Source organism: Euleptes europaea, chromosome 2 (genome assembly GCF_029931775.1).
Source record: "Euleptes europaea isolate rEulEur1 chromosome 2, rEulEur1.hap1, whole genome shotgun sequence".
Lineage (NCBI taxonomy): Eukaryota > Metazoa > Chordata > Lepidosauria > Squamata > Sphaerodactylidae > Euleptes > Euleptes europaea.
The window spans coordinates 64,937,447-64,963,898 of record NC_079313.1 but is presented as its reverse complement, the minus strand read 5'-3'; the positions used below and the strand labels follow the sequence as shown (position 1 = coordinate 64,963,898).

At 41.8% G+C, this 26,452-nt stretch overlaps 2 protein-coding genes across 2 annotated transcripts in view; one reads left to right on the top strand and one right to left on the bottom strand.

The window, feature by feature from the left end:
• Positions 1-26,452, bottom strand: part of DOCK7 (dedicator of cytokinesis 7) — a 155,286-nt gene that overhangs the window by 78,715 nt on the left and 50,119 nt on the right. The window contains exons 12-14 of the mRNA XM_056845289.1: positions 25,058-25,200; positions 22,377-22,470; positions 19,892-20,054 (exon numbers count right to left, since the gene is read on the bottom strand). Of these exons, the coding sequence (XP_056701267.1) occupies positions 19,892-20,054; positions 22,377-22,470; positions 25,058-25,200 (400 nt within the window). The remainder of the gene's footprint in view (positions 1-19,891; positions 20,055-22,376; positions 22,471-25,057; positions 25,201-26,452) is intronic.
• ANGPTL3 (angiopoietin like 3) lies at positions 535-16,414 on the top strand. The gene is made up of 7 exons (XM_056845287.1): positions 535-1,032; positions 1,574-1,684; positions 3,679-3,787; positions 5,584-5,697; positions 9,767-9,862; positions 14,612-14,884; positions 16,230-16,414. The coding sequence occupies exons 1-7, from the start codon at positions 535-537 to the stop codon at positions 16,412-16,414; spliced, it is 1,386 nt and encodes a 461-aa protein (XP_056701265.1).

The window sequence follows — 26,452 nt, the reverse complement described above, 5'->3', positions numbered from 1 at the left end:
AGCATTTCTCAACCTAGATTCCATGGCTCATGGGGGCTTGCAATGGGTGGTGGTTCTGCAATAGACATCGATTGGCTTGGAGATCAAATGGTGGTCCTTGGTATGCTCAAATTTTAATATTTGAGAAAGTTTGCTCCTGTTGCCTAGAGTTACAATACTGCTGAATACTGAAAGTTCTAGCGTTGAATTTTTATTTCAAGCTTGCAAAAGTCATTTGCTAAGGCAATATTCATATCTACCACCAATCAGAGTTTTAATTCAGAGTAACAGTCCCTATCTAGTCAGAAGGGTTCTTCTCTCCTGATAAACAGCCTGAAGAGGACACAGGTTACATTCATTCAACTGTACATGACTAGTTTAATGATCAACTACCCCAACTTGACTTTTGAGAAAAGAGCAGAAGTATATACATTTATATTATACATACAGGCATACCAAGGCCCGTTACAACTGTTACAGAGGAAGGCTAATGCCTGAGGGGAAAAAATCTGCTTTGAAGACTATTAGAATATTTTTTCAGCAAGAAAAAAAAATATGAAAATAGTTGCAGTATTACTCTTCACCGTTTCTCCAGTTATTTCAGTTACAATCAATGGAAACTACTCTTCCTTTGAACCATCCCCTCCAGAGACAAAGTTAAGGTATGCAATGTTAGATGATGTGCGGTTACTAGCCAATGGACTTCTTCAGATTGGGCACGGCCTTAAAGACTTCGCTGTCAAGACCAAGAGGCAAATGGATGACATCTTTCTCAAGCTGAACATTTTTGACCAATCCTTCTACGAGCTCTTGCAACAGACAAATGCAATTAAGGAAGAAGAGAAGCAACTCAGAAAAACAACTTCTAGACTGCAAGCCAACAATGAAGAAATAAAGAATCTATCTCTGGAGTTGAATTCTAAGATCAAAGTACTTTCGCAAGAGAAAATCCAACTTCAAGATAAAGTATGGGGGCTGGAAGAAAAACTTACTAAACTGTTTAACATCCAGCCTGATGAAATTCAAGAACATGAAGAAATTGTATCACTTAAAGTAAGTAGATTTGAAAGCGCTGTTGTGCAGCAGACTAAAATATTATTTTGGTTCTGATACAATCCAAAGCTGTTGATGATTGCATACACATTTACTAGTACCATACAATTTGAAAAATAAAAATGTTTAAATGTAGGAAGAAAACAGCAATTATTTTTTCATTGTAGATTAGTTTATAATGTGTTCATTATGGATTTAAAAAAAATCACTTCAGTGGCATGAAGCTATTTTCCTGCACTGACAGATTCAGCTTAACAAATGAATATAGAAATAAGAAACTGTTACAATGAAAAAGTGAAATATCAGTGTTAAGTCAAACTAAGCCTTATGAAAAAATGGCAAGAAAATTATTTTAATGCTTCCCCCAAAAAACTAATTCCAATGAACAGAATAATTTCATTTCGCTCACCTACTACCATATGAGGATTACCCAGTCCTGTATGAGCCTACCTATCAATTGACCTTCCTCTTTGTGCTCCCACCTTCTCAAGTGGGTGGCAACCAGAAGGTTATGGTACAATTACTTATGCTTTCCATGCAGAACTTTGGGGAGAAACATGCCAATAACCTCAGATACCTTCTCAAAGTTGTTCAAGCCCAGCATGCCCAATTTGACAAACAACAAAAGCAAATACAAGCACTGGAAGAAAAGGTATAGTTGTTGCTTATTTGAATGATTTTCTACATTCTGGGTATTGCTTTAATGGTATCAGGTAATTCTGGAGAGAAGGTCATGAATGACAACAGGAGAAAGATACAGAAATAGGAGAAACAAAACAGCATGGGGGGGAAAAAGCTAGTAAAGTAGGATGGAAATGGAAACAGTGGTATAGGAAAGGAAGTTAATAAAATAAAATGACCTTCTCTGAAGACACAGAAATCTTAAGAATCATATAGTACTTCCATCATGTAGTAAGTAATTTGTGAACCAATATCTTCACTGCGGCTTCTGATTTCGTGTCATGAAAAATTAAGCTTTTACATCTAGAATTGCTGTTTCAGCTTTAAAATTGCTGAAATTGTTTTGTCTTTTTGGTCCTCTACAAACATTACATTTTATCTTACTTATTATATTTATATAAATATATCTAGAGTATTTTAAGCATATGCTTAAACATACAAGGTGTGAAAGCAACAAGTTAATGCCTGAAGACCCAACAATCATACAGATTCATTGTTCAGGAAGTCAAGGTTGGCTGGTTATAACAAGAATCCTAAGCAGACGTTATACCCTTCTAAGCCCATTTAAGTCAATGGTCTTAGAAAGGTATAATTCTGTTTAGGATAGGGTTGCTAGCTTCCCCCTGGCCACCTGTGGAGGGGGGTAGGGTTGCCAGATCCAGGTCAGGAAACTCCTGGAGATTTGGGGATGGAATCTGGAGAGGACAGGGATCTCAGTGGGGAACAATGCCATAGAGTCCACCTTCCAAAGCATCCATTTTCTCCAGTGGAACTGATCTCTGTGGTCTGGAGAGGAGCTGTAATTCCGGGGGATTCCCAGGTCCCACCTGGAGGCTGGCTCCCTAGTTTAGGATTGCACTGAGACAACTTAGGTGAGCTTTGAGAAATGTGTGAAACCATCTTTAGTCTCTTGTTTAACAGAGGGAAGGTCATCTAGAGGGGTTTTTTTTACTCATAAAAGATACAGTCCTGAAGTATAAAAACTCAGAGCTCAAATTACAGGAGGACTGAGGCTGAGGCACCTCCCTACCTTTTGTTATGGGCCTGCCTTACTCCAGGGCCCATCAAACTCACTTACTGGATCTCTCCCTCTACCTTCCCCTCATTCAAACACTGGTAATTCCTACTGAAATCAATAAAAAGATATCTATATGCTTCCTCAGTCAACATAAATAACTCTCTCATTCCCAGTCAGGCTGGTGCCTGCACACTACCGTATATACCCATGTATAAGCCGACCCGCGTATAAGCCGAGGTGCCTAATTTCTCCCCAAAAATGGGGGAAAATTAGGCACCCGCGTATAAGCCGAGGGTCGGCTTATAACCCCTCCCCCCCCCGCAGGCTTACCTGACAGGGCTCTCCAGCGGCGAGGGTCCGGCGGCGGCGCGGCCCGGGGGGGCCTGGGCAGCCTTCCTGCGGCTGCAGGAGGCTGCCCCAGGCCGCTCCCGGCGGAAGGAAGTGGCGGCGAGGCCCAGGGGGACCTGGAGCAGCCTTCCTGCGGCTGCAGGAGGCTGCCCAAGGCCCCTCCCGCCCGGGAAAAATGGCGGCGGGGGCCGGGGGGGCCGGGGAAGCCTTCCTGCGGCTGCAGGAGGCTGCCCCAGGCCGCTCCTGGCAGCAGGAAGCGGCACGGGCCCGGCGGCGGCGGCGGTAAGTTTCCCCCCTCCCTCCTCCCTCCCTCCCCCCATATTGACCCGCGTATAAGCTGAGGCCGGCTTTTTCAGCCCATTTTTGGGGCTGAAAAACTCGGCTTATACGCGAGTATATACGGTATCTTCCACTGCTAAGGAAGTGTCCATATGTCATCCATAATACCAGCTGAGATTTGAGCTTTGGTTGGCGGAAGGAGGGTTGACTGCCCATTTCCCCGAATGGTGGCCTGCAAAGGTTCTGTATCCATGTGTTTACACATGAACAATATACTTTAGTAATAAATAGATAGACAGATACATTATCCTTCTTTCCAGATAAACAACACAGGCTATCAAGATGACATACAGATTGCATTTCCTCTGAAGACAGATGAAGCAAAGAAAACCCACGCTAACACAACAGCTAGAGTTCAGGAGTATAAAAGTAAGTGCATACAGTTCTGATGATAGATTGCTTTATGTATAATGCTGTTTGACAAGACAGGAAAATACACTGCGGAAAGAAATGCAGCCTTCTGCACACCATCATCTGTGAATAGACTGCAGAGTCGATTGTGAAGTACATATAGAAAAGAGGACAGCTGCCCTGAGATGCTTGCAGAATGCCCAGAATGAAAATGTAAGATAGATTTACAGACAAAGCCAAATTGCTAACTGCTACATTGGTTAAGACCTGACCTGGATGGCCCAGGCTAGCCTGATCTCGTCATACCTCAGAAGCTAAGCAGGATCAGCCCTGGCTAGTATTTGGATGGGAGACCACCAAGGAATACCAGGGTTGCTGTGCAGAGGAAGGCACTGGCAAACCACCTCTGTTAGTCTCTTGCCATGAAAACCCCAAAAAAGGGGTCGCCATAAGTCGGCTGCGACTTGACGGCACTTTACACACACACACACATTGGTTAAGAAGACCCATATTTATAGAATGGTGGCTCTCCAGTATATAGGAAGTGTTTAAAATAGTTACTTTAACATATTAGATCAACCTCTTGCAAAATAGGAAAAGGGCTCCTAAATACTGGAAGATTTTTATAAACTTTATATTTGGCTCTCGTAGGTTATCCGGGATGTGTAACCGTGGTCTTGGTATTTTCTTTCCTGACGTTTCGCCAGCAGCTGTGGCCGGCATCTTCAGAGGAGAAACACTGAAGGACAGTGTCTCTCCTTCAGTGTTACTCCTCTGAAGATGCCGGCCACAGCTGCTGGCAAAACGTCAGGAAAGAAAATACCAAGACCACGGTTACACAGCCCGGATAACCTACAAGAACCAATGAACTCTGACCGTGAAAGCCTTCAACAATATTTAATATTTGGCATTTTTTAATAACTGTAGATCAATTCAAGTTAGAGCTAATATTCACTTAGGGACAATATCATTAAGATATTCAGAAACACTTTTAAACTTTTCTATAACACCAAAATCATTTTAACGTTAATTGTCACATCTAGCATTGCAGTCTTTTGCAGTTACTCCGGTCTAAGGCTGCAATCCTGAAGAGTGGGGCTGAATCTCCTTAGGAGCCACCATGACCCCGCACCGGCATAGGTACCTTTTTATTACAGAGTAAAGTGGCACCTACACCAGCATGGGGACAAGCACACCATCGTCCAGGAGCCAGAGCTCCGCTGGCCCCTGCCACCAGTGCAACCATTCCAGGAACTAAATCCTGGAAGAGAACGCCTGCGCCAGCATGGGGGAGGTATTCCCAGGGCGTTCCTGGGGGCGGAGCTGCCTTTGAGCATCCTCCTAACCCTGTTTGCCCCGGGAACGCCCCCTTGAGCTGCGGTGTGGCTGCACCATATTTTTTGGTGGTTCAGCCTCGCTTTATTCAATGGGGCATTTCCCCCCTTTTTTGGTTTTTATTATTTTAAACTGCTCTTTTTCCCTCTGTGGCGGCCAGGAAACCTTGGAGGAGGCGGAGCGACTGCACCGCTCCCAGCCGCTGCCTGTCACCCCTTCAGGATTGGGGTGGCCGTCTATAGAAATCAATGAAATTAGTCAGGAGGAACTCTGCATAGGATTGCACTGAAAAGTATGTGAAATCAACTTACCTGAAACAGCCAAAGTATAACAGCTTAACTCTCACATTAAAAGGATTATAAATGTCTTGCAACACCTTTTCTCAGTTACTTGGGTAAATCTGTAAAGTTGCACTGAGTCTTTTTAAATTTCTACTTCTAGTAATATAGCTGTACATTTTAAACTCTTACAAATTTTAGACAATGCTACAGACTGCACTTGGATTTACAACAGAGGGGAACAATCCAATGGCATTTATTCTATTAAGCCAAACAGATCTAAGGCATTTAACGTATATTGTGAAATGAAAACAGGTAAGCCCAATGGGTGTGTGTGTGTGTGTGTGTGTGTGTGTGTGAGAGAGAGAGAGAGAGAGAGAGAGAGTGAGAGAGTGAGAGAGAGACAGACAGACAGACACCAGGGTCATCTAGTCCAACCCCCAGCACAATGCAGGAAATTCACAACTACCTCCCCCCAACAACCCCAGTGACCCCTACTCCATGCCCTGAAGATGGCCAAGATGCCCTCCCTCTCGTCATCTGCCTAAGGTCACAGAATCAGCATTGCTGACAGATGGCCATCTAGCCTCTGCTTAAAAACCTCCAGGGAAGGAAGGAGAGCTTACCACCTCCCGAGGAAGCCTGTTCCAATGAGGAACCCCTTTAACTGTTAGAAGATTCTTCCCAATGCCCAGATAGAAACTCTTTTGATTTAGTTTCAACCCGTTGGTTCTGGTCCGACCTTCTGGGGCAACAGAAAACAACTTGGCACCATCCTCTAAATGACAGCCCTTCAAATACTTGAAGATGGTTATCGTATCACCTCTCAGTCTTCTCCTCTTCAGGCTAAACATACCCAGCTCCTTCAACCTTTCCTTATAGGACTAGGCCCCCAGGCCCCTCACCGTCTTTGTTGCTCTCCTCTGGACACGTTCATTTGTCTACATCCTTCTTAAATTGCGGTGCCCAAAACTCATATATAAAATTCATATATAACGTTGCACCGATTTCTACCAATTCCCCCCCTCAGGACTTAGGACAGCCCTGAAAAAGGGTGCCATTATTCAGTATCAGTTAGCACCATCACAAAAAAAAAAGCCCTGGGTAAGACTGCAGTTAAAACTCTGCTCTCGATCTGAGTTCGATCCTGACGGAAGTCAGTTTCAGGTAGCCGGCTCAAGTTTGATTCAGCCTTCCATCCTTCTAGATCAGTAAAATGAGTACCCAGCTTGCTGTGGGTAAAGTCTAGGCAACTGGGGAAGGTAATGGCAGACCACCCTGTAAATAAAGTCTGCCTAGTACACATTATGATGTCACCCCATGGGTCAGTAATGACCTGGTGCTTGCACAGGGGACTAAGACCACTGTACCAGCAACCATTTTACTTGACCTTCAAAAGTCACCCTGATGTATAAGAAATCATTCATTGACTAAAGTTATGCTAATGTGTTATCATACTCCACAAATGTTGCTTATATAATCATGACCAGTACATACAAATGCTGATTTTATTTGTAACTTTTACAGCAAACTGTGAAAATCACACACAAGAGCTGGAAGAGTTTTACTTACTTACATATTACAAGTAGGGGACTTGCAAGTTACAATACTTACATATTACAAGTAGGGGACTTGCAAGGACTTGCGGAGGCATCTAATTTTCCATTCCCCCACTATTTCCTCTTTCCCTTCCCTGTAACGTCTCCCTTTTTTCAGCTTCCTTCTCTCCTTTCCACCCACTAGCCAATCTACCTTTATCTGCCCCCACGGTTGCCAACCTCCATGTGGGGCCTAGAGTTCTCCCAGAATTACAACTGATCTCCAGACTACAGAGATCTCTTCCCCTGGAGAAAAGGGCAGCTTCAAAGGGTAAACTTTATAAGATCACATCCATGTTGAGTTTTCCTCCTTCCCTTCCCAGGCTCTGCCCCAAAATCTCCAAGAATTTCCCAACCTGGAACTGGCAACACTACAGCCCCAGGCCTCTACCCAGGAAAACTATAGCCCAGTTGCACAGTGCTGCCCACTAGGCCCCACTGTGCAGTGGGGAACCCAAAAGGACTTGCAAGTGGCACCCTGGATCGCCTTCCCATACTACTTCCACTTCCCTCCTCCTGGCAACTGCTTCCTTCTCTCCTTCCCACCAGCCAACCTACCTTTAATCTGCTTCCCAACTTCAGCTATATTTATTTATACCCCACTTTTCTCCATAATGGGGACCCAAAGCAGCCTCCATCCTTCTCCTCTTTTCCATTTTATCCTTACAACAACACTTTGAGGCAGGTTATGCTCACCAGGTGAACTTCTATGGCAGAGTGGGGATTTGAACTTGGGTCTCCCAGATCTTAGGCTGAAACTCCAACCATGGTACCACTGTTCATCCTTGCAAAAGGCCCTGCTCCTCTCCCTTGCATTTTACTTAGAGAAACCAAGGCTTGAAGACTAGGAATACTGTTGTAGTTGTCCATAAAACTCCCAGTAACAGCCACTGAAAGAACATTTGTTTCTTAGAGCTACAAGCACTGCTTCTACATCCCGCAATGGATTTTTAAGACCTCAGATTTTTCTGCAAACCTGGTACTTTTTCAGGTTTGTAGAAATATCTGTCTTGTTTGTTCATGGCTCCAGTCTCTTAATTAAAGTATCCACAGATTTGGCCATCTTGAGAATTAGGTATATTGATTACATGTTATTAAGTAGCATACCAGTTCAGGAAGGGAGCTGCCACAGGAAATACTTGGCACCAGTTGTAGGACATAACTGAAGTTTTTTTTTTTTGGCATCATAACACTGATGGGCACCATGCAACAACTGCTACTCTCACTACCTGAATTTTATGATCTAAGGTTTATGAGTAACAACAAACAATAACCATACAGTATACATCTAAGCATGGTCGATAATGGATAGTCTATTCTGGCTAGTGTAGGAAATGGATTATCTTCATGTACATCAAGAACTCATGTATCTTCACAATAGGGAAATAGAGGCAAGAGTTCCTTTTGCACAATACAAGCAGTGGTGGAAAGCATACGTAAAGGTTCCCTAGGGTACTTCTTGCAACTTGGGATCTGGCCAAAACCCATTTTCTAGTAGCTTTTGACTGGTGCATGTTTTATCTGTCTTGTAGCAAAAAAACATGATACTTGACGTTCCAACTGTGTTATCTTGTTGAGGTCCCTAGTTTTGTTTGTATCATCAGTTTAACATCATTTGTATAGATGTTCGACACAAATTAGCTGATAATAGCACTGTAAAAACCATCTGAGGTCAGTAACAGAGCCATTGTGGTGTAGTGACTAGTATCTGGGGGCCCAGGTTCAAATTCCCACTCGTACCATGGAAGCTTGCTGGGTGACCTTGGGCCAGTCACACTCAACCAAAACTACCTCACAAGGTTGTTGTGAGAATAAAATGGAGGAGAGGAGAATGATGTAAGCCACCTTGGTTCCTCATTGGGGAGAAACATGGGGTATAAATGAACTAAATAAATAAAATTACATTTGTTGCAGATGGGTCAGACAAGTTTGCCATGCTATACTAAAATAATCATACTAGCGTACATCTCTCTCAGATTGCAAGAACAGAGCATACCAAGTATGAAAATGCACATGCAAGCGTCAACGCAAACTACATTATAGAATCATAGAATCATAGAGTTGGAAGGGACCACCAGGGCCATCAAGTCCAACCCCCTGCACAATGCAGGAAATTCACAACTACCTCCCCCCTCCACACCCCTAGTGACCAGAAGATGGCCAAGATGCCCTCCCTCTCGTCATCTGCCTAAGGTCACAGAATCAGCATTGCTGACAGATGGCCATCTAACCTCTTCTTAAAAACCTCCAGGGAAGGAGAGCTTACCACCTCCCGAGGAAGCCTGTTCCACTGAGGAACCGCTCTAACTGTTAGAAAATTCTTCCTAATGTCTAGACGGAAACTCTTTTTATTTAATTTCAACTCGTTGGTTCTGGCCCGACCTTCTTGAGCAACAGAAAACAACTCGGCACCCTCCTCTATATGACAGCCCTTCAAGTACTTGAACATGGTTATCATATCCTCTCTCAGTCTTCTCCTCTTCAGGCTAAACATACCCAGCTCCTTCAACCTTTCCTCATAGGACTTGGTCTCCAGACCCCTCACCATCTTTGTTGCCCTTCTCTGGACACGTTCCAGCTTGTCTACATCTTTCTTAAATTGTGGTGCCCAGAACTGAACACAGTACTCTAGTTGAGGTCTATACATTCTTCTTCCTTGCCCCACTGCATGTACAATGGATTCAATAGGATTCAGACAGCTGGCCCTATGTCACAAAGTCCAAAGTGAATGGTAAAAATAGCCAAACAGGCGGTACTTAAAGTTTATCTTCCTTTTTTATTCACAGAAAGTTCATGGACAGTCATTCAAAATAGAGTTGATGGATCTCTAGATTTCAACCAAACCTGGGAGAGTTACATCAATGGTTTTGGCAACCTTGAGGGTAAATGCTTTGCTTCATAATGTTCCCAGAGACTGAAAGTGGGTTTTATGTGCTAACATGCTGTATGAGTGAAACCAGTGCAAACACTATTGTGCACAAATAAGCTAAATGTTATCTTAGAGAGTTAAATGATTCAATTTCCTGTTCTGGGCTGTCGTTCAGGGTTTTTTCATCCTTAACCAACTGCTTTGAGTTGGTACACTATGAAGAGGCTTTCTAACTCTAAGATTTCTATTGATTCTAAATTTCATTATATGGCTTTTCACACACATAAATCATCATAGGCACGCTACTCCTCAGATGATCAGTTTGTACAAGAGCCTTCAGATTAGGGTGAAAGATTTACCATGCAATCCTAAACAGGTACACCATTCTAAGGACATTGATTTCAATGGATATAGAAGGCTGTAATGCTGAATAGGATTGCATGGTAAGTCTCTTGGTAATAAACGTATAGGGGTGTAACTATGTGTAAACTCAACCAGTTCCCCAACCAGACAAATAATGGGCTTTGCGAATTGCCACATAGACGTTAAAATGTACAAATACTAGATCAGTGATGGCGAACCTTTTAGAGACCGAGTGCCCAAACTGCAAACCAAAACCCACTTATTCATCGTAAAGTGCCAGGACGGCAATTTAACCTGAATACTGAGGTTTTAGTTTAGAAAAAACAACTCATACGTTAACATCTTATGCTCACAAGCATAAAATGATCCAAACAAAGTAAGGAAAGCAATCCCAAGTGCTTTCATTGATTTAAAATTATTTGGCAGAGAATTCCACACTTTAAGGATTTCATTTTCAGAACAAACTGTACTATCCTTTGTCATCCATAAAATTAAATCATGGCAATGACTGACAAACATCATTTTCCCCATCTGCATTCTCAAAACTCTGCAGGGGGGCTTATTGTTGAGTTGTGCATCTGAGTGGCAAGTCCAAGGCAAAACCTCCCATTCACAAATGGACAACAACCCCCCCAATGCAGTTTTGAGACTCTGGATGGGGTAAATGTGCATCTCAGTGGCAAGTCCAAGGCAAAACCTCTTTCACAAATAGACAACAACCCCCCCATGCAGTTTTGAGAATCTGGATGGGGTAAATGTGCATCTCAGTGGCAAGTCCAAGGCAAAACCTCTCTTTCACAAATAGACAACAAACCCCCCCCCCATGCAGTTTTGAGAATCTGGATGGGGTAAATGTGCATCTCAGTGGCAAGTCCAAGGCAAAACCTCTCTTTCACAAATAGACAACAACAACAAAAAACCCATGCAGTTTTGAGAATCTGGATGGGGTAAATGTGCATCTCAGTGGCAAGTCCAAGGCAAAACCTCTCTTTCACAAATAGACAACAACCCCCCCCCCCATGCAGTTTTGAGAATCTGGATGGGGTAAATGTGCATCTCAGTGGCAAGTCCAAGGCAAAACCTCTCTTTCACAAATAGACAACAAAAAACCCACCCACCCCCATGCAGTTTTGAGACTCTGGATGGGGTAAATGTGCATCTCTCAGTGGCAAGCAAAAGAGCCGCCCGCCGCAAGCCTCCCGCCGCCCCGCTATGCCTCAGCAGCAGCGCCGCCGCCCCACCCAGGCGCCGCTCTGGACCCGCCGCCGCCACCGGCCGCTCATGCTCGTCCCCGAGGGCTGCCCTGCCGGCCGCCCCGCTACGCCCGCCGAGTCGCCCCCGCCCCTCGACAAAGTTGGCTGCGGCGAGGCGGAAACGTGCGCCGAGGCCGCGAGGAGGGGCGGAGGAGGGGGACGGGCAGCCAAGGGGGTGGGGGCGACTCGGTGGGCGTAGCGGGGTGGCCGGCAGGGCCGCCCTCGGGGCCGAGCATGAGCGGCCGGTGGCGGATCTGGAGCGGCGCCTGGGTGGGGCGGCGCTGCTGCTGCTAAGGCGGAGTGGGGCGGCGGGAGGCAGATGACGTCGAGGCTGCAAAGAGGGGGCGGGGGACGGGCGGGGGGGCGGTGGCTCCACGCGTGCCCATAGAAAGGGCTCGGTGTGCCGCTTGTGGCACGCGTGCCATAGGTTCGCCAACACGGTACTAGATCATGAAGATCACGCTGCCTTTCCTCCATTTCCTCTGGTTGCAAGCTAGTCTTCATATTTACTTGGGAGTCAGTGTTTGTAGGTCTGATCTATATGATCTGTTCATCACAAAACTGAGATACTTTGGTCATGTGGATTGCATTGGCTTCTATGTATTTAGACCTTCATGCAACTGTGAAGTACAGCATGTACTAAAATATGTAATGCAGATACATTTCATGTACCTGCATAAGGCTATCTTATGGTCTATATCTTTATTTACGTCCTTCTTTTTTGCCCCACCTTTCTCTCCAATGGTACTTGAGGGATATTGCCTACTTCCACGTTCAGTTACTGTAAAAGTTTCCCATCACAACAAGAGGGGAAATCTATCAGCAAGCACATCCTAGCTATATGAGGCAAATTAGGCCACATAAAGTGTATAACTAAATGAGAATTAAATTACTTCTAGGGTATTTCCATAATAGCAAAGAGAAATCCTTTTGAGCCTTATACTTGCTATGAGAGGCCTAGTCTAGATATGCAGCCGAATGAGGTGGCATTGTTTCTCTATATGAATTTGTGGGGAAAATAGCATAGTTTGCAAAGGGTTAGGATTAGAACCTGTCTTGCTGATAATGATATTTTATTTGTTAGGAATTTTAACGTATGGGGAACAATAAAAATCACAACCCCACCTACAGTTTGGTGCAGCCAATTCTACCACCTCAGACCTGTACAACTCCATTGTGCCCGAGACTCTGAAAACATATTTTGTAGAAATGTTGACCAAGTGAGCTAAATTCATACTCATGAACCTTCACAATATATGAAAATTAAATGCTGGAGGAAATTCCTATGCAGTGACAGAGGCAACATTCCGCTTTCATGTAGATTATAAAATGGTATGAGATTATTAAAATAAACTACTTTCTCTTGATATGTATCAATCCTAGTTTCTAGACTTCACCAGCCAATCATGTCACCAGATGAATAGGTGAAGAGAAACCGCCCCTATTTGCATTGGTTAATCATTCACTTAGGACATGGCACAGGTTAAAGAACATTCCATTCAGCAGACTTTGCTGAAGATCTGTTTCAATCTGTTTAAACAAATGTGCTATGTTGGAGCAGGAATCAAAGTGGCAACAACATGTGACCACACTGGGCAACATGAAATAGCAATTATGCATAGTAGCTTTAATTCTGCAATTATGCAGTAATTTTAATTCTGAACAATTAACTATAAATCATTCAACTAGCTCTGTCATTGATTAAAAATTAATAATTGTTAAGTTCATACTTTCAATGGCTAGACAGATCTCAAAACCTGTTGCTATATTTTTAGAATAATTATCTCCTGTGAAAATATGAAGCTGCACACTACTGAGTCAGATTACGATCCATCTACTCATATAATGTCTCCTCTGACAAGCAGCATTCTTCAAGATCTCAGGCAGAAGTATTTTCACATGAACACACATGAAGCAGCCTTATACTGAATCAGACCTTTGGTCCATTAAGATCAGTACTGTCTACTCACATTGGTCATCTATCCTAAGGGATGTTTTCTGTGCTATGTTTTCCTTACCTACCACTTATCCTCTTCTAAAACCTATGAATGACATCCTCTGTTATTATAACATTGCTATAGACATAAAATTAGCATTCTTCTAGAATGTGTACACAATGCAAATGTACATCCCTCCACATGTACTCATTTGCCTTCTAACATTGGAAGAGAAAGAACTGACGTGTTAAGATAAAAACTATAAATTAAGATATAATTCCATTTAATAAAATGTTTTTGGAAAACAGGTCTTAGCAAAGTTCAGAATAATACATGGCAATACAAGAGTGAAAGTTTGTCCTATGAGGCAATCTACTGCACAAGCTTAGTTAATATTTCAATAATTTGTAGCTATTTTTAAAAAAACATATTTTATGATCTCCCTATCCTACTTAGAATTGCTCCATTGGTCCAGAATATCAAGCAAACAAAAAACAGGAAAACAGGATTGAGGATTTACAGTGCTATCCTAAACAGAGTTACACTTTTCTAAACCCAATGAAGTCAATGGCTTGGAAGGGCGTAACTCTGCTTATGACTATTGTTAGTGGCTTAATATAGTAATGTTGCTCAAAAAAAAAAAAAAAGAGCACAGTAAGACAACTTACTTAAGGATGCCGTCCAATGCACAATTGCCTAGAAGTAGTTTCACTGAACTCAGCAGATCTTTCTTCTGTGTAAATATGCTGAGGGTTGCACCACACGTAGTCTACTTAAAATGCTAAATTTAAAGGTGCTACAGTAAATGACACTACCAAAATGCCTATTAAGGGTGTATTTCTTTCTTGTAGCTGACACTCCATTTCCACTGTAATTAAATTTTATATATGCCACTTGCTTCACTTATCAAAGAGATTCAGTCATATGCTTTTGTTAAGTATGCACTGAATCCTCCCTTGCAGACAGTGATAAGCTCCAAAGTTCCATTCTATTCAAATTTAGTTTTAGTTTCTGTTTTATTGATCATTAGTGCACAATCTAAAAGATATAAACAAAACAGATCTTCAGGAGAAATGATCTGCAAAGTTCAAGGGTTCCCAAGGCTCATGTGGGTCTACCTAATTAATAGAATTAATACATCCATGCAGATTATTATACATTACCTTCAATCTATCCTAATTGCTCTGTTTGTGCATCTGGGATTTTCAGGGGAATTTTGGTTGGGCCTACGTAAGATCCACTCTATTGTAGACCAAGCTGACTACATCCTGCGTATTGAGTTAGAAGACTGGAAAGCTAACAAGCGTTACATTGAGTACACATTAACGATGGGAGGTCCAGAAACAGATTACGCTATCTGCCTCACAAAAATTACTGGAAATATTGCCAGTGCTCTGCCTGAACAGAAGGAAGTTAAATTCTCTACAAAAGATCATGGGAACAACACTGAAGGAAATACCGACTGTCCAGATAATTACTCAGGTAGGTATACAATTAAGTTAATTGTAGCAGTTAATTTGTCATAAAAACCAGATATCTAAGTCACCAAATTCACTGCCCTGAAGATGAAGCAGTTGGAGCTGTCAATCTTCCCTGTACATTTTTAGTTCTCTACTAAAACAACCCTGCTCACGACCTGAGTTCGATCCCAACGGAGGTTGGTTTCAGGTAGCCAGCTCAAGGTTGACTCAGCCTTCCATCCTTCTGAGGTCGGTAACATGAGTACCCAGCTTGCTGGGGGTAAAGGGAAGATGACTGGGGAAGACACTGGCAAACCACCCTGTAAACAAAGTCTGCCTAGAAAACGTCGGGATGTGATGTCACCCCATGGGTAAGAATGACCCGGTGCTTGCACAGGGGACCTTTACCTTTACTGAAATATAAACTCAAACTATAGGATGTAGAAATAGGTTACTATTTTAAGCAAAGCATTTTGCTAATGGTCTGTTAATCAGTACCACAGAAAGCAAATAGAGTGACCTGCTTTTCTGCACAGTTCTAATAAGCAGAGGTTTCAAATGAAATATGGCAGAACCTCCATGTACTCAATTTCAGTACAACCCAGAGCTCTCCTATCTATTTTCTTCTCAAACATTATTATGCTGTATTTGTTGTTAAACAGAAATTCAAAGAAAAGGTTATATGTCCTCCCAATCATCTAGATTTATTAGAGCCAATCACATTGCACTGGAAATTAACTAAAATAATGTACTGGCACACTCACTTTGTATCTGAATTGCTGGAATGGGTAAAGGAATTAATTTCTTTACTTATGAGTAAATATAAATAATTGTGAAAAAGGTATTTCAATCAAAACTCTACTGCATGCACATAGGTACATGCTATCGCATTTTATTACCAACTGGCTAAAATAATAGGTGCACTGATCAACCACCTATATTGCCATTTAGGCAGACAGGTTCTGTTATGTTCAGCAATCATTCATACAAAGGGTTCAAGTAAAGGTCTCCAAACTCATGCTGACATCCAGAGAAGCAGTTCTGCAAAGAGGCTATATTTGGAGGATTTGGCTCCCATTCCTGAGGGCAGGAAGCAGTGCTTCTGAATTCTGTTTCCCCTCCTAATCAGCCATCCTCAACTCAAAGTTGTTTAGAAGAGATCTCCAATACAGTGTATGAAGCTGCTCTTGAACGAGAGAGAGAGAGAGAGAGAGAGAGAGAGAGAGAGAGAGAGAGAAAGAGAGAGAGAGAAAGAGAGAGACCGACCCCATATCTGCCTAAAAGGTCCTTAGGGACTAGTCCATTTGATCATATTCATTGTTATTGCAACAAGTTGGAATTACAGGGAATTTTAATCTTATTTTCAGGTGGTTGGTGGCACAACGAATGTGAAGAAACAAACTTGAATGGAAAATATACCACACCAACTTCAAAAGGCAAACTAGAAAGAAGGAAGAGAGGGCTTTATTGGAAGCCTCACAAAGGAAGATCTTATCTTCTCAAATCAACCAAACTGATGTTGCATCCTATAGAGTTTGAAAATTTTGACTGAACAACTTTACTTAGATTTTACTCAATAAAATACAAACAACTTCATTCCAAGCACAGAAAAAGATCAGATCAAAACATTTCTTCCAGCCTTAGGGTGCATTTTTATAACGTGATCTGCTTCGTCATATAAAAATGCTGAGTGTGTCTTGGTCACACGCCAGTGTGACCAAGAGAGGGGAAAGGCTATGCAGAAAGGACATAGACAGTCAATTACCAAGCCTCTTGATGGCTCTGGAATGCCACTACTAGTCAGCTTTCCTTAGCACCAAAGATCAGCTGTACACGAAGACTATTATTATTTTTATACAGAGGAGAGGGAAGAAAGGAGAATTTCAGCCTAGGCTGGACTTGAGTTTTCCCCAATTACATTCCTTCTCTCAGCAGCAGAAATGCCTAACAGCTGCTTTTAGCAAAAGAGAACCACCATTGATGGGAAGAAGCAAGGCAGGAAATACAGCAGTGGCAGAAAGAAACAGGTCAGAGAGATAGCTTAACACAGCACAACTTGATCACCCCAATCTGTGCCATTAATTGATGCCAAGAAGAGAATGGGGCCAATTCATTTGTACAGAGAAACTCTCCTACTGCTTTCAGGACACTAATGGGGAGGGTCACCAGCATCATAGGGCTCATTCTGATGATGCAAAACCCTCTTAACTTCCACAAGGACTTTGGACCACACACGTGCCAGGAATTCCATGCCTTCCACATGTGGAAAAGGCTATATTCTTATTACAACTAAGCTGTGTGTGGAGGTGTTTCAGCCTCCCTCGGGGTTGTTTTCGCAAACTGAGACTGCTGTGGGGACTTGACACTTACTGCGTTTGGAAATGCATTTGCAGCCATCATTATATTTCGGTTTCTCAACTGGGCAAACACTAGCTCCCTGGGGCCATTTCAGTTTGCAAAAACGGTGGAGGGTGGGTGGGTGAAGGCCTTTCTCCATTTGCATTGCAATCAGAGTCTGACTCTGTCAAAGATAAAAACCCTATGCAATCTTAAACCATCAAGGTTGAGCAAATAGGACAGAGATAGGTTTTTAAGCATTACAGTATCTTGCTAAGAGTTTAAATGGGTGAACAGGTATAATTTGTTCAAACATATAAATATAAATGAACTACAAATAGGGCAAACTGAAGCATCCATGAGGCTTTCCCAGGGCCACACTGAAGTAAATGGAGATTGTGAAGAGGCAAAGCTAGGTGAATTGCTTAATGGATTGCTCCAAAGAAATTGTATTTATTGTATTGATAAAGCATCAGAAAGTACTAGTTTAACAAGGAATATGGCCTACCAGGTGAAATGCCTAGAAATACTCATAACGTAATTGCTATTCTTAATGCTACATTAATATCTTGCACTTCCACTGCTTGAGCTTAAATCCACAATTCTTATCTTGCTCATTTTCACAATGAATCTGGCTCTGTTGCTAGTCCAAAGCAGCTTCACAAACTGACAGCTGAGTTCTCTTAAAGTACATAAGAACTGCAATGCTGGATCAATTATTAGACCAACTGTGCACCCTGTTTTATATCCTGTCAACCATCAGATGTCTCAACTAAGTCCATAAACAGGACATGCTGACTAGCCCATGTTGCTAATTCCAAGGTCCACCAATCAGATACGTGTCATGTGTGAAAATACAGATTCCACTTTTGACCTTCAGGGCCGATAGTCACGCGCCACCTTATCCTCAAGTATTTTATAATCCGGTTTGCTCCCCCTTACAATATCCAGTGGCAGAATTCCAAAGATGAATTAAACACTCTAAAAAAGTACTTGCTTTTGCTTAGCTCAACAGCCCAATTCTAACCTTAGTCCTCTGAATCTCACTTCTTCTCACTTTATAGTTGAAGAGGTATCAAATGGTCACCACTATTGCTGATTACTCCAAACAATGCACAATATTCAAACTCCATTAATGCTGGTTATATCTTGGAAATTTGTTGGGGACCAACCTCCGCTTGACTCAGTAAAATTTACCAAGTAAACACACTGCTCCATGGGCTTGCATACACTTGCAATAGTTTAAGGACATTTTGCCTTTACAAAATAATACAAACTTTAATGATCTGCAACTATCACCATTAGAAAGAAATTTAAAATTTTATTTCCCTTCAGTGGCCTTCCACTTGGATCCTGAAAAGCCAAAATTTTAGCAGCTCTGTTATACAATAAGGCCTTCCATAAAGATTTCATGACTATATTATACATAATTTGGAAGAACTGTGTCCTTGCAAAGACTTCTTACCTGCATTGATTTATTGCACATCCCCCAATGGTTGGCTGACCACAATTATTATCCTTCTGCCCTTATCCCTAAAAATATACAGATAGGATGAAAAGAGACATGGAATTGCCTTCCAAACTCTCTTTGCTATTTGGCATTGAAGATTATTAAGTTTCTCCTTGAGAAACAAGAAATTGTTTCTGCTCCCAAAAGAAAAGTCAGGTTTTACAGAAGGCTGTTCAGAAGTACAGAATTATGTCGGGGTGCTTTGTATTAAATTGCTAAATACCAAGGAAGGGTAGCCCTTTCCAATCTTTAGTGATCTCAACAGTTCCATAAATAGAGACTATCCCTGGGAAACTGACTTTCACCTTGACTTCCTATTCCTATCTTGGTGTAGGGTACTGTTTGATGCAGTAACCTTTGGAAGAATGCTGATGGAAGCACATGAGCTCTAAAAGAGACCCATTTGGTTTAAAACATGTTCTATCCCAATGGCCCTTAGTAAAGGATCTACTGTGTGTAATATGGCCAAGAAATTCTGGCATCACATCACCTCGATATTCAGGTTCACTAATGGTCAGCAAGGGAGACAGTGGCATGAGAAGAAACAACATCATTCAACCACTCATATGTCTCTTCCATCATTTCAGAAGCAATATGAAACCATCCTATGGAGACACAACTGCCATATGACAGTAGCCATGTGCAAATCAGATACTGGTTTTCTTGTTGAAAACCAACAGTGCAATATAGATTTGAAAGCTAGCACTAAAGTGGTTCCCATGCAGCTATCATGTTTATCTCCTGACGAACAGACAGCTACTTTACCCTGCCCTAGAACTAAAAAGCTAAAACGGAGGAAGACCCTCTAGATAAACCTTTGAATTAAACCAAACAAACCCACACCCAAAGAATACAGTACTGGATGAATTGTCCTACATACATCTCAACTGAAGACATTTTTACCACCACAAGCTCTGATTGCGTGAATCATGTGACTAACAATTATCTCATTAACCAATCTGTAGAACGTGATCTTGTGAATATGCATTACACTGAAAAGTTCCATAAATGAAAGAAGAAAAATGAAGACTGCCATGTATTGTATATTTAATTAATGAGATTTTTTTAAATCCCCTTCTGAACAAATTCATTTACCCCTGTGTAACCTGTCTTAATCACTACCTCTGGTGGGGATAAGTATCATGTACTACCTTTGTATCAAGAACCTATTTTTACTCTTACCTGTATGTTGTATTTGGAATATAAACATCCCTTGCAGGAAACTCCAGGATCTCTCTTGTTGGGCGAACTCTGCTATCAGGGTAAAGTTTTACTTGCAGTAGCTCTGGAGTTAGACAGTAATGTGGGTTCTCTGGAGCTGGAGAAATATCTATCTTCAACTGGGCTATGACAAGAGAAATTATTAGTATAATCAAGCTTGTAAACAGCCACTTGTCTATGATAGAAAATCATCACTTTTAGGAGAACAAACACGAAAACTTTGTCAAAGTTTAGACTTTCCCTCTTTTTAGGTTACCAGTGACTCACATAGCTTTTAGTAGGTAGGCAAGTATCATGATATGGTAGCATTACAATGCATAATGTCTGGAAAAAATCCTAGCTATAATTAACAAAAAATAGAATTTGTTCTATATGCTTCGGGCGAAGAACTGGCCATTCTTTTCAGCTTGCTCTTTCAGTAAGGTCCTGGAGAATATGGATGGAAATTAACTACCAGCCATCCTTTTCTAAGAGATCTCATTTGTTTGGGGGCTTTGAAAAGTGTCTGTCAAATGTAAACGACCTTCTCACAGTGAATAGGCATCTTCCAGTTATCTTGAAAGAACTTCTCTGAAGGCATCCACTTTTTGAACTGTTCACTAAATCTATTTGTTAGGCACCTAATCTTGTACAGGAAATTGGGGAACCCTATTTATCTAACATCAACATAACTGTGGTATAGAGAAGGATAATTTCATTGTCCTACTGACCATGTGGATTAGAATAAGACTGTCTCAAGAAACCACGATCTGTGAGATCACTTCCCTTTCTCAAATGTGGGGTGTCTTTAAATGCCTTGGATGAGGAATGAGGAAGGACAGGAGGAAGGTAGGAAATTAAAATGTTGGGGTATCTCTACTAAGGCAGAAACCGACTTATTGCTTCAATATATCTCTCTTGAAATCTTGGGTTGCAAAGTGGTTGTTTTATGACCTAAAACCAGAGTTATAATATATTCACCTCTTGACAATTGACTAGCAAATACTAGAGAAATGTTGAGATAATGCCATTTTTTAAAAGTTTTTTTAGTTCTATAACTTGCTTTTTAATTAATAAGCAAAAAAATTCTCTCTGTCTGAAAGATCACTTTCCTTTATGTTGTATTTTACAATGAGTTTTGAGTCACACCTCTAAGTCTTAAGATAATGCTGGATACTCTACCAAGATGATTTTGACTTCTTTTCTGTTACAACTCAAAGATTCCCACACAACCTCATGAAAAAAGTCTCAATCTTCACCCCATTGCAGAAGGGACTGGTAGCATTAATAACATCCCATAAACACTATCAGACTGTGGCTGTAATGGAAACAGAGAGTTCTTCCGGTTCAGAGTGCTGCCGGAAAGAGGGCACAGCCTTGGCAACACCTGGCCTTAAAAGGGAGGGCGGGATGATGTGATGGGCCCCACACCGCAGGTCTGTGTGGCCCCCCACCCCTTCCAGTTTGTGGCCTGGCAGGGACAGCCAGAAACCCCCACCAGGCAAGGTGTATTGTCCCTGACTTTCTGCCATCCAGAGCTACTGGAAGGGCTCCTCTCTTTCTCAGATTCTTGGAAAAGCCAGGAGTACTACCAGCAAATCAGAATTTGTTTCCCCTGACTTTATCCTTTGTTTTTTAACCTTGGTCTGATATTGCTCCCCTGAAGTCTGGCCTACTGGACCATAGTAAACACCTAATTCTTGAAAATCTTGCTAAATGAACCCCACTGGTCTGACCCCAGCTGCTAATCTCAGGCTCACATCCATATATAAGCCTTTTGTCCTGGCAAAAAGCAGAAAGAAGGTGGGCAGAGGAAATGCAGCAGTGTTGGAGGACCAAGAGGAGAAAGCTGTATTGTACTGGGCATAAAACTTCCTATGGTGGTGGTGGTAAATCAAACAACCTTAAACTCTGAAAGAACCACATTAACAGTTAGGGGGGAAAATTAATCAAGACAATTTTGCAGTTTAAATAGTAAGGTAACCAGTGGTCTTTTGACTGAAAGGAAACCAGAGGAACTACATTAGTAGACCTTATTGTAATATATCCACAGGACCACAAACACAAAAGCATTGTAAGTAGACCTCACAAAACCCTGCAAAGCACATATGGTTCGTTTCTAACAGTCTAGGCTGCAAAGACAATGACCACACACAGACACAAATGGGGAGCTGGCCACTGAAACAAATTTATGTTACGGGTCTCAGAAGCATAGCAGAGATTGAATGTAATTTCAAGTGTAATTTTTTAGAGCTCTGTCCTGGTAGGTTATGGATAAAGCAGGAACTAGCTTTTCCATTTATCCTACACCTGAAATTCAGGCAAGTAATTTACATGTCACAAATGTATCTGTAACATCTGAGGATGTTGAACACCAAGACAGAAGTAGTTTAAACTGACAGAAATTACCATGTTATTATTATCACTCAGCTCTCGCTCAACCTCTTCAGCAATATCACTAGAATACCTGTAATGGGTCTCAGCCTCCGAAGAACAGAAGATGGCCTTCTCATATCTGCAAGAAACTTATACAGATCTTCATCACTCAGACGGTCACCTTCCTATTAAATAAAAATAAAGACATGCAGTAATTTTCAACTGTGCACTTGGGAACAAACATTTTACTTCAGCATTCCTTATTGCCTTCCCTTATGTTCCATCTTTTAAGGAATGCCTCTGTAATAAAATAACCATGTGTCTGTGATACATTACGAATCTGAATAGCCTCCTCTTTCTTTTCAGTTATGTTATGTTTATAATTTCATGAAAGGAACGTAGATTCAATTCTTGTTTGCATTTAAACAGGTTCTACTTAGCCTTAAGCTTTAAAAAAAACTTGAAAAAAGAAGGCATTACCACTGTATTCTCCTCTAAAATTGAAATGAACTATACGGCGCTGACTCCTCTCTTAAAGTGATGCGGGGATTCGGGGGAAGCCCACCTTGCTAAAGCCCCCAGAAACAAAGAGAAGGAAGAAGAAAGAAAAGAGAGAGGCAAGTACAGAGAAGAAACCTGGCTATAGAGATGGCAGGCAATCATTTCCTATCTTCAGAAGGACGCCACCTCATGAACAACAGGATATTTGTGAGTAAAGGTATATTATGGAGCAAAGGCTTATTAAACAGCCAGGAAGCAGGAGGGGCCAAAAAGATACAGCTAAAAGTCCAAGGAAGTGGGGACTTAAGTAACTATAAATTCAACAGCCTTCAATTTGCAAGATCTGAGCAAGGCTGTCAAAGATAGGACATTTTGGAGGACTTTCATTCATAGGGTTGCCATGAGTCGGAAGCGGCTTGATGGCACTTAACACACACACACACACACACACACACACACACAAATTCAAAAGGAGAAAGAACAGAACACAAGTAATTCCTTTTCCACTAGCTGAGATTAGAGACTCATAGTTTGCCTTGCCTTCCTTCCTCACAATTTTATCTGCATGGCTCCCTTTGGTTTAGTAGTTATTCTCCCCATTATATATGAAAAGAATCAGGACCACCGGTCTACAAAAAACATGGCAGATCTCCCTAACACAGCAAAATGAAAATATGAACGGTTTTTATTCCTTTATGTTTCAGTAATCAGATCACAAGGCAAAAAGACATCATTGAAAGTTCAGCTAGACTACCCTGAAGTAAGTGGCTTTGAAAATTGCAGCCAAATTTTATGAGCAGCTACGCTGAGGTAACATTTAACAGATTCCCAGATGAAAATATTCACACACTCTAAGCCCTTATGAGTCTGTTTTTGTGATATCCTTGAGCACCCCTTAGGTACTGTGGAAAACAGTAGAAAACGGTGATAATCTTAACTGGTAACAATCGACAGTTATGTTCCTGTTACTAGAAATGTCTGTGTGAGACTGCTTTGCCACAGAAGCTTATGTTAGTCCAAGTGTTAATATAATAACTATATTTCATCACAGAAAAACTGTTCACAATATTCTTTTAATTTGATTCCCTATCATTTAAATATTATATACTACTGTACTAAATATTTCCAGTGCAATGTGCTTTGCTTAGGGATTCTGGAAATTAGAATGTAGTATTTAAGGTTCAAAGTACTTATTTTATCCGTACTGAAAGTTAAGAAAAAAGATAAAGAATAATAATCTTGCTTGGCTATACAATATGTAACAGTTCCCCGTAAGAACCATGGCTTTACAATAATTCACCAATTGGTAGCCTCAATCCATTGTTAATATAAAATACAACTTGAACCTGAAAGAACTTAAATAGAAGTGCTTTGGAATCACAAGTCACATCTGAATTTCAACTCAAAACGCACACTTCAAATGTACGTTCTAAATTTCCATTGAAAGTATTTTTGTCTCAGTCCTCCTGTCTTGAACTGATATCTCCGGTTGCAATTCTCAAAACCCTTCACCTGCCTCCTTGTAACAATCAAGGACTAGCGAGATGCTAATCCCAGGCATTTCAGGTCAATAGCCCCCTCCCCCCCGTGCTGACCTAAGTGACAGTATTCCTTTGTGGAAATATCAACCTTGCATAAACTCAGCAGGAGCTACTGCATCATCCCTGCATGACCTGATTTACCAGGTGATAGTATTTAATGATGTCCTGAACTGATAAACAGTAACTTGGCACCTCTTCATCTTGATATTCTTTATGTGCTTATTAAAAGCTTAGAACACGCCTGCATCCTTGCCCCTGACCAAATAACTCCACTATTACCTCCCCCACTGTCCTGACTCGAAGCTTCTATTTTATTTTAACACATCTATCCTGAAAGCCTGGTGGTGTAACAAAAGATTAAACATACATTAAACACAGGTGTTGGGAAATCAGTCAGTCTTAGCAAATATAACAACTTCTCTTGCATACCAGCTTAACCAAAATAATTCAAAACAACTGCATCTTATGTTTCCCAAAGACTTGGGCTTTGGCAAGTGTCCAAGGGAAACAAATTCCATACCGCAGGGTCTCCCACCAACAGTAGCTCTCTACAGTTACACAGAAAGCACTCTGGATGAGTCTTAATGATTGTGGCCGTGCAGAAAGCAGGACTGGGCCATTCAGGGCTTTATAAACAGAGCTGTATGTATGCTAAGCCAAAACATACATAAAAGCCCTGTGCCATGGCAGTCATACCACACTGGCATGGAGAGTAGGGTTCGTCTAATACCTGTTTAAAGAAGTTAGTCACTGTGAGGGTAGCTGGTCTGAAGTTTGTCAGGTTGCAGGCCTCATCCCCACTAGTGGTTCTTTCCAAAGAACGCCTACCAACGATGCTGGAATTTCTTCTCTCTGACCAAGATCCTTTGCGTTCTTTTAAAAAGTAAGTAGTAAAAAACACACAAACACACACAAACAAACAACATTTATTTTAGGAAGACTACACATGGAGATAACTGCTGCTGTCTGAAATTATGGGAAAAGCAAGATAAAAGAGGTGGTTATGCTAAGACAATCGCACTCCTGAGGCGTTAGGAAACCATGAAGCACAGCTGAATATCTCTGCTCCTTTCACAGCAACCATACCCCAGTGCCTTGTGCCTATTATAAAAGTCTTTATCATGTGGAGATTTATGTATTTCTACTGAGAAAAAAAATGATGGAGTTGGCAGTTTGGGAAAGGGTGGGGGGCCGAAAGATGCTGAACAGTGGTTTCAGATGAGCTGTGCAGTTCACAACGATTAATCTACTCCTTTGGAAAATACTCATCAGTCTGTAACATTCTCACAGACTTAGCAGTCTGGTTTTAGAGAGAATAACAGATGGTTTACTAGTAAAATCCTTGAAACATAAACCTATTTGTTATTACAGGCTTGTCCTGTTCATTTCCACCCCTATTACAAAGGCCTGGAGAAGGGATGAAAAGGCAGAACAAGCTGATAAACACATATTTTGTTACAGGGCTAATCTAAATGTTGTGGCAATCAACAGAATATAAGGACAACCTTACTGGGTCAGAGTAAGCATAGAATCCTTTCTCCAAAACGGCCTGTACTACCGTGTTTCCCCGAAAATAAGAAATACCCATAAAATAAGCCGTAGCAGGATTTCCAAGCATTTGCTCAATATAAGCCATACCCCGAAAATAAGACATAGTGATAGGCGTGGCTATGCAGCGTACGGTACCGGCGCAGAGCGGTAAAGAAGACGGGCAGCCCTTCTCATCTGCCCCATCGTGACAGCTTCTATCTCGGAGGTGACCGGAGAGGTGCGGGCAGCCCCATCAACAAGGTCGGCTCCCCCTGTCAGTTCCCGGTCGTTCTGTGCGTGCTGCAAGCTGAGGCATAGAGGGAGACGTACCGGTAGAAACTGGAAGTAAAAATCTCAGAGAAGTGAGGAGCAGGATGCTCTGCTTTAGGTATCGTGTGTCCTCAGGGGGAAGAAGTAAAGCTGTGACTGCCGTTTTACTCAGCACTGTGGGTCTCTCTCCCCCAGCACCCCTGGTTTGAGGGGGGGCTTCAGTTGTGCATTTGCCTGGTCCCTAGTCCGATGCAAAAGGAGAAATTCCATCCCCTCCTGCTGCTTATGCATACGGTAGCTACCGGTACTTGCCTCTGTCCCTTTC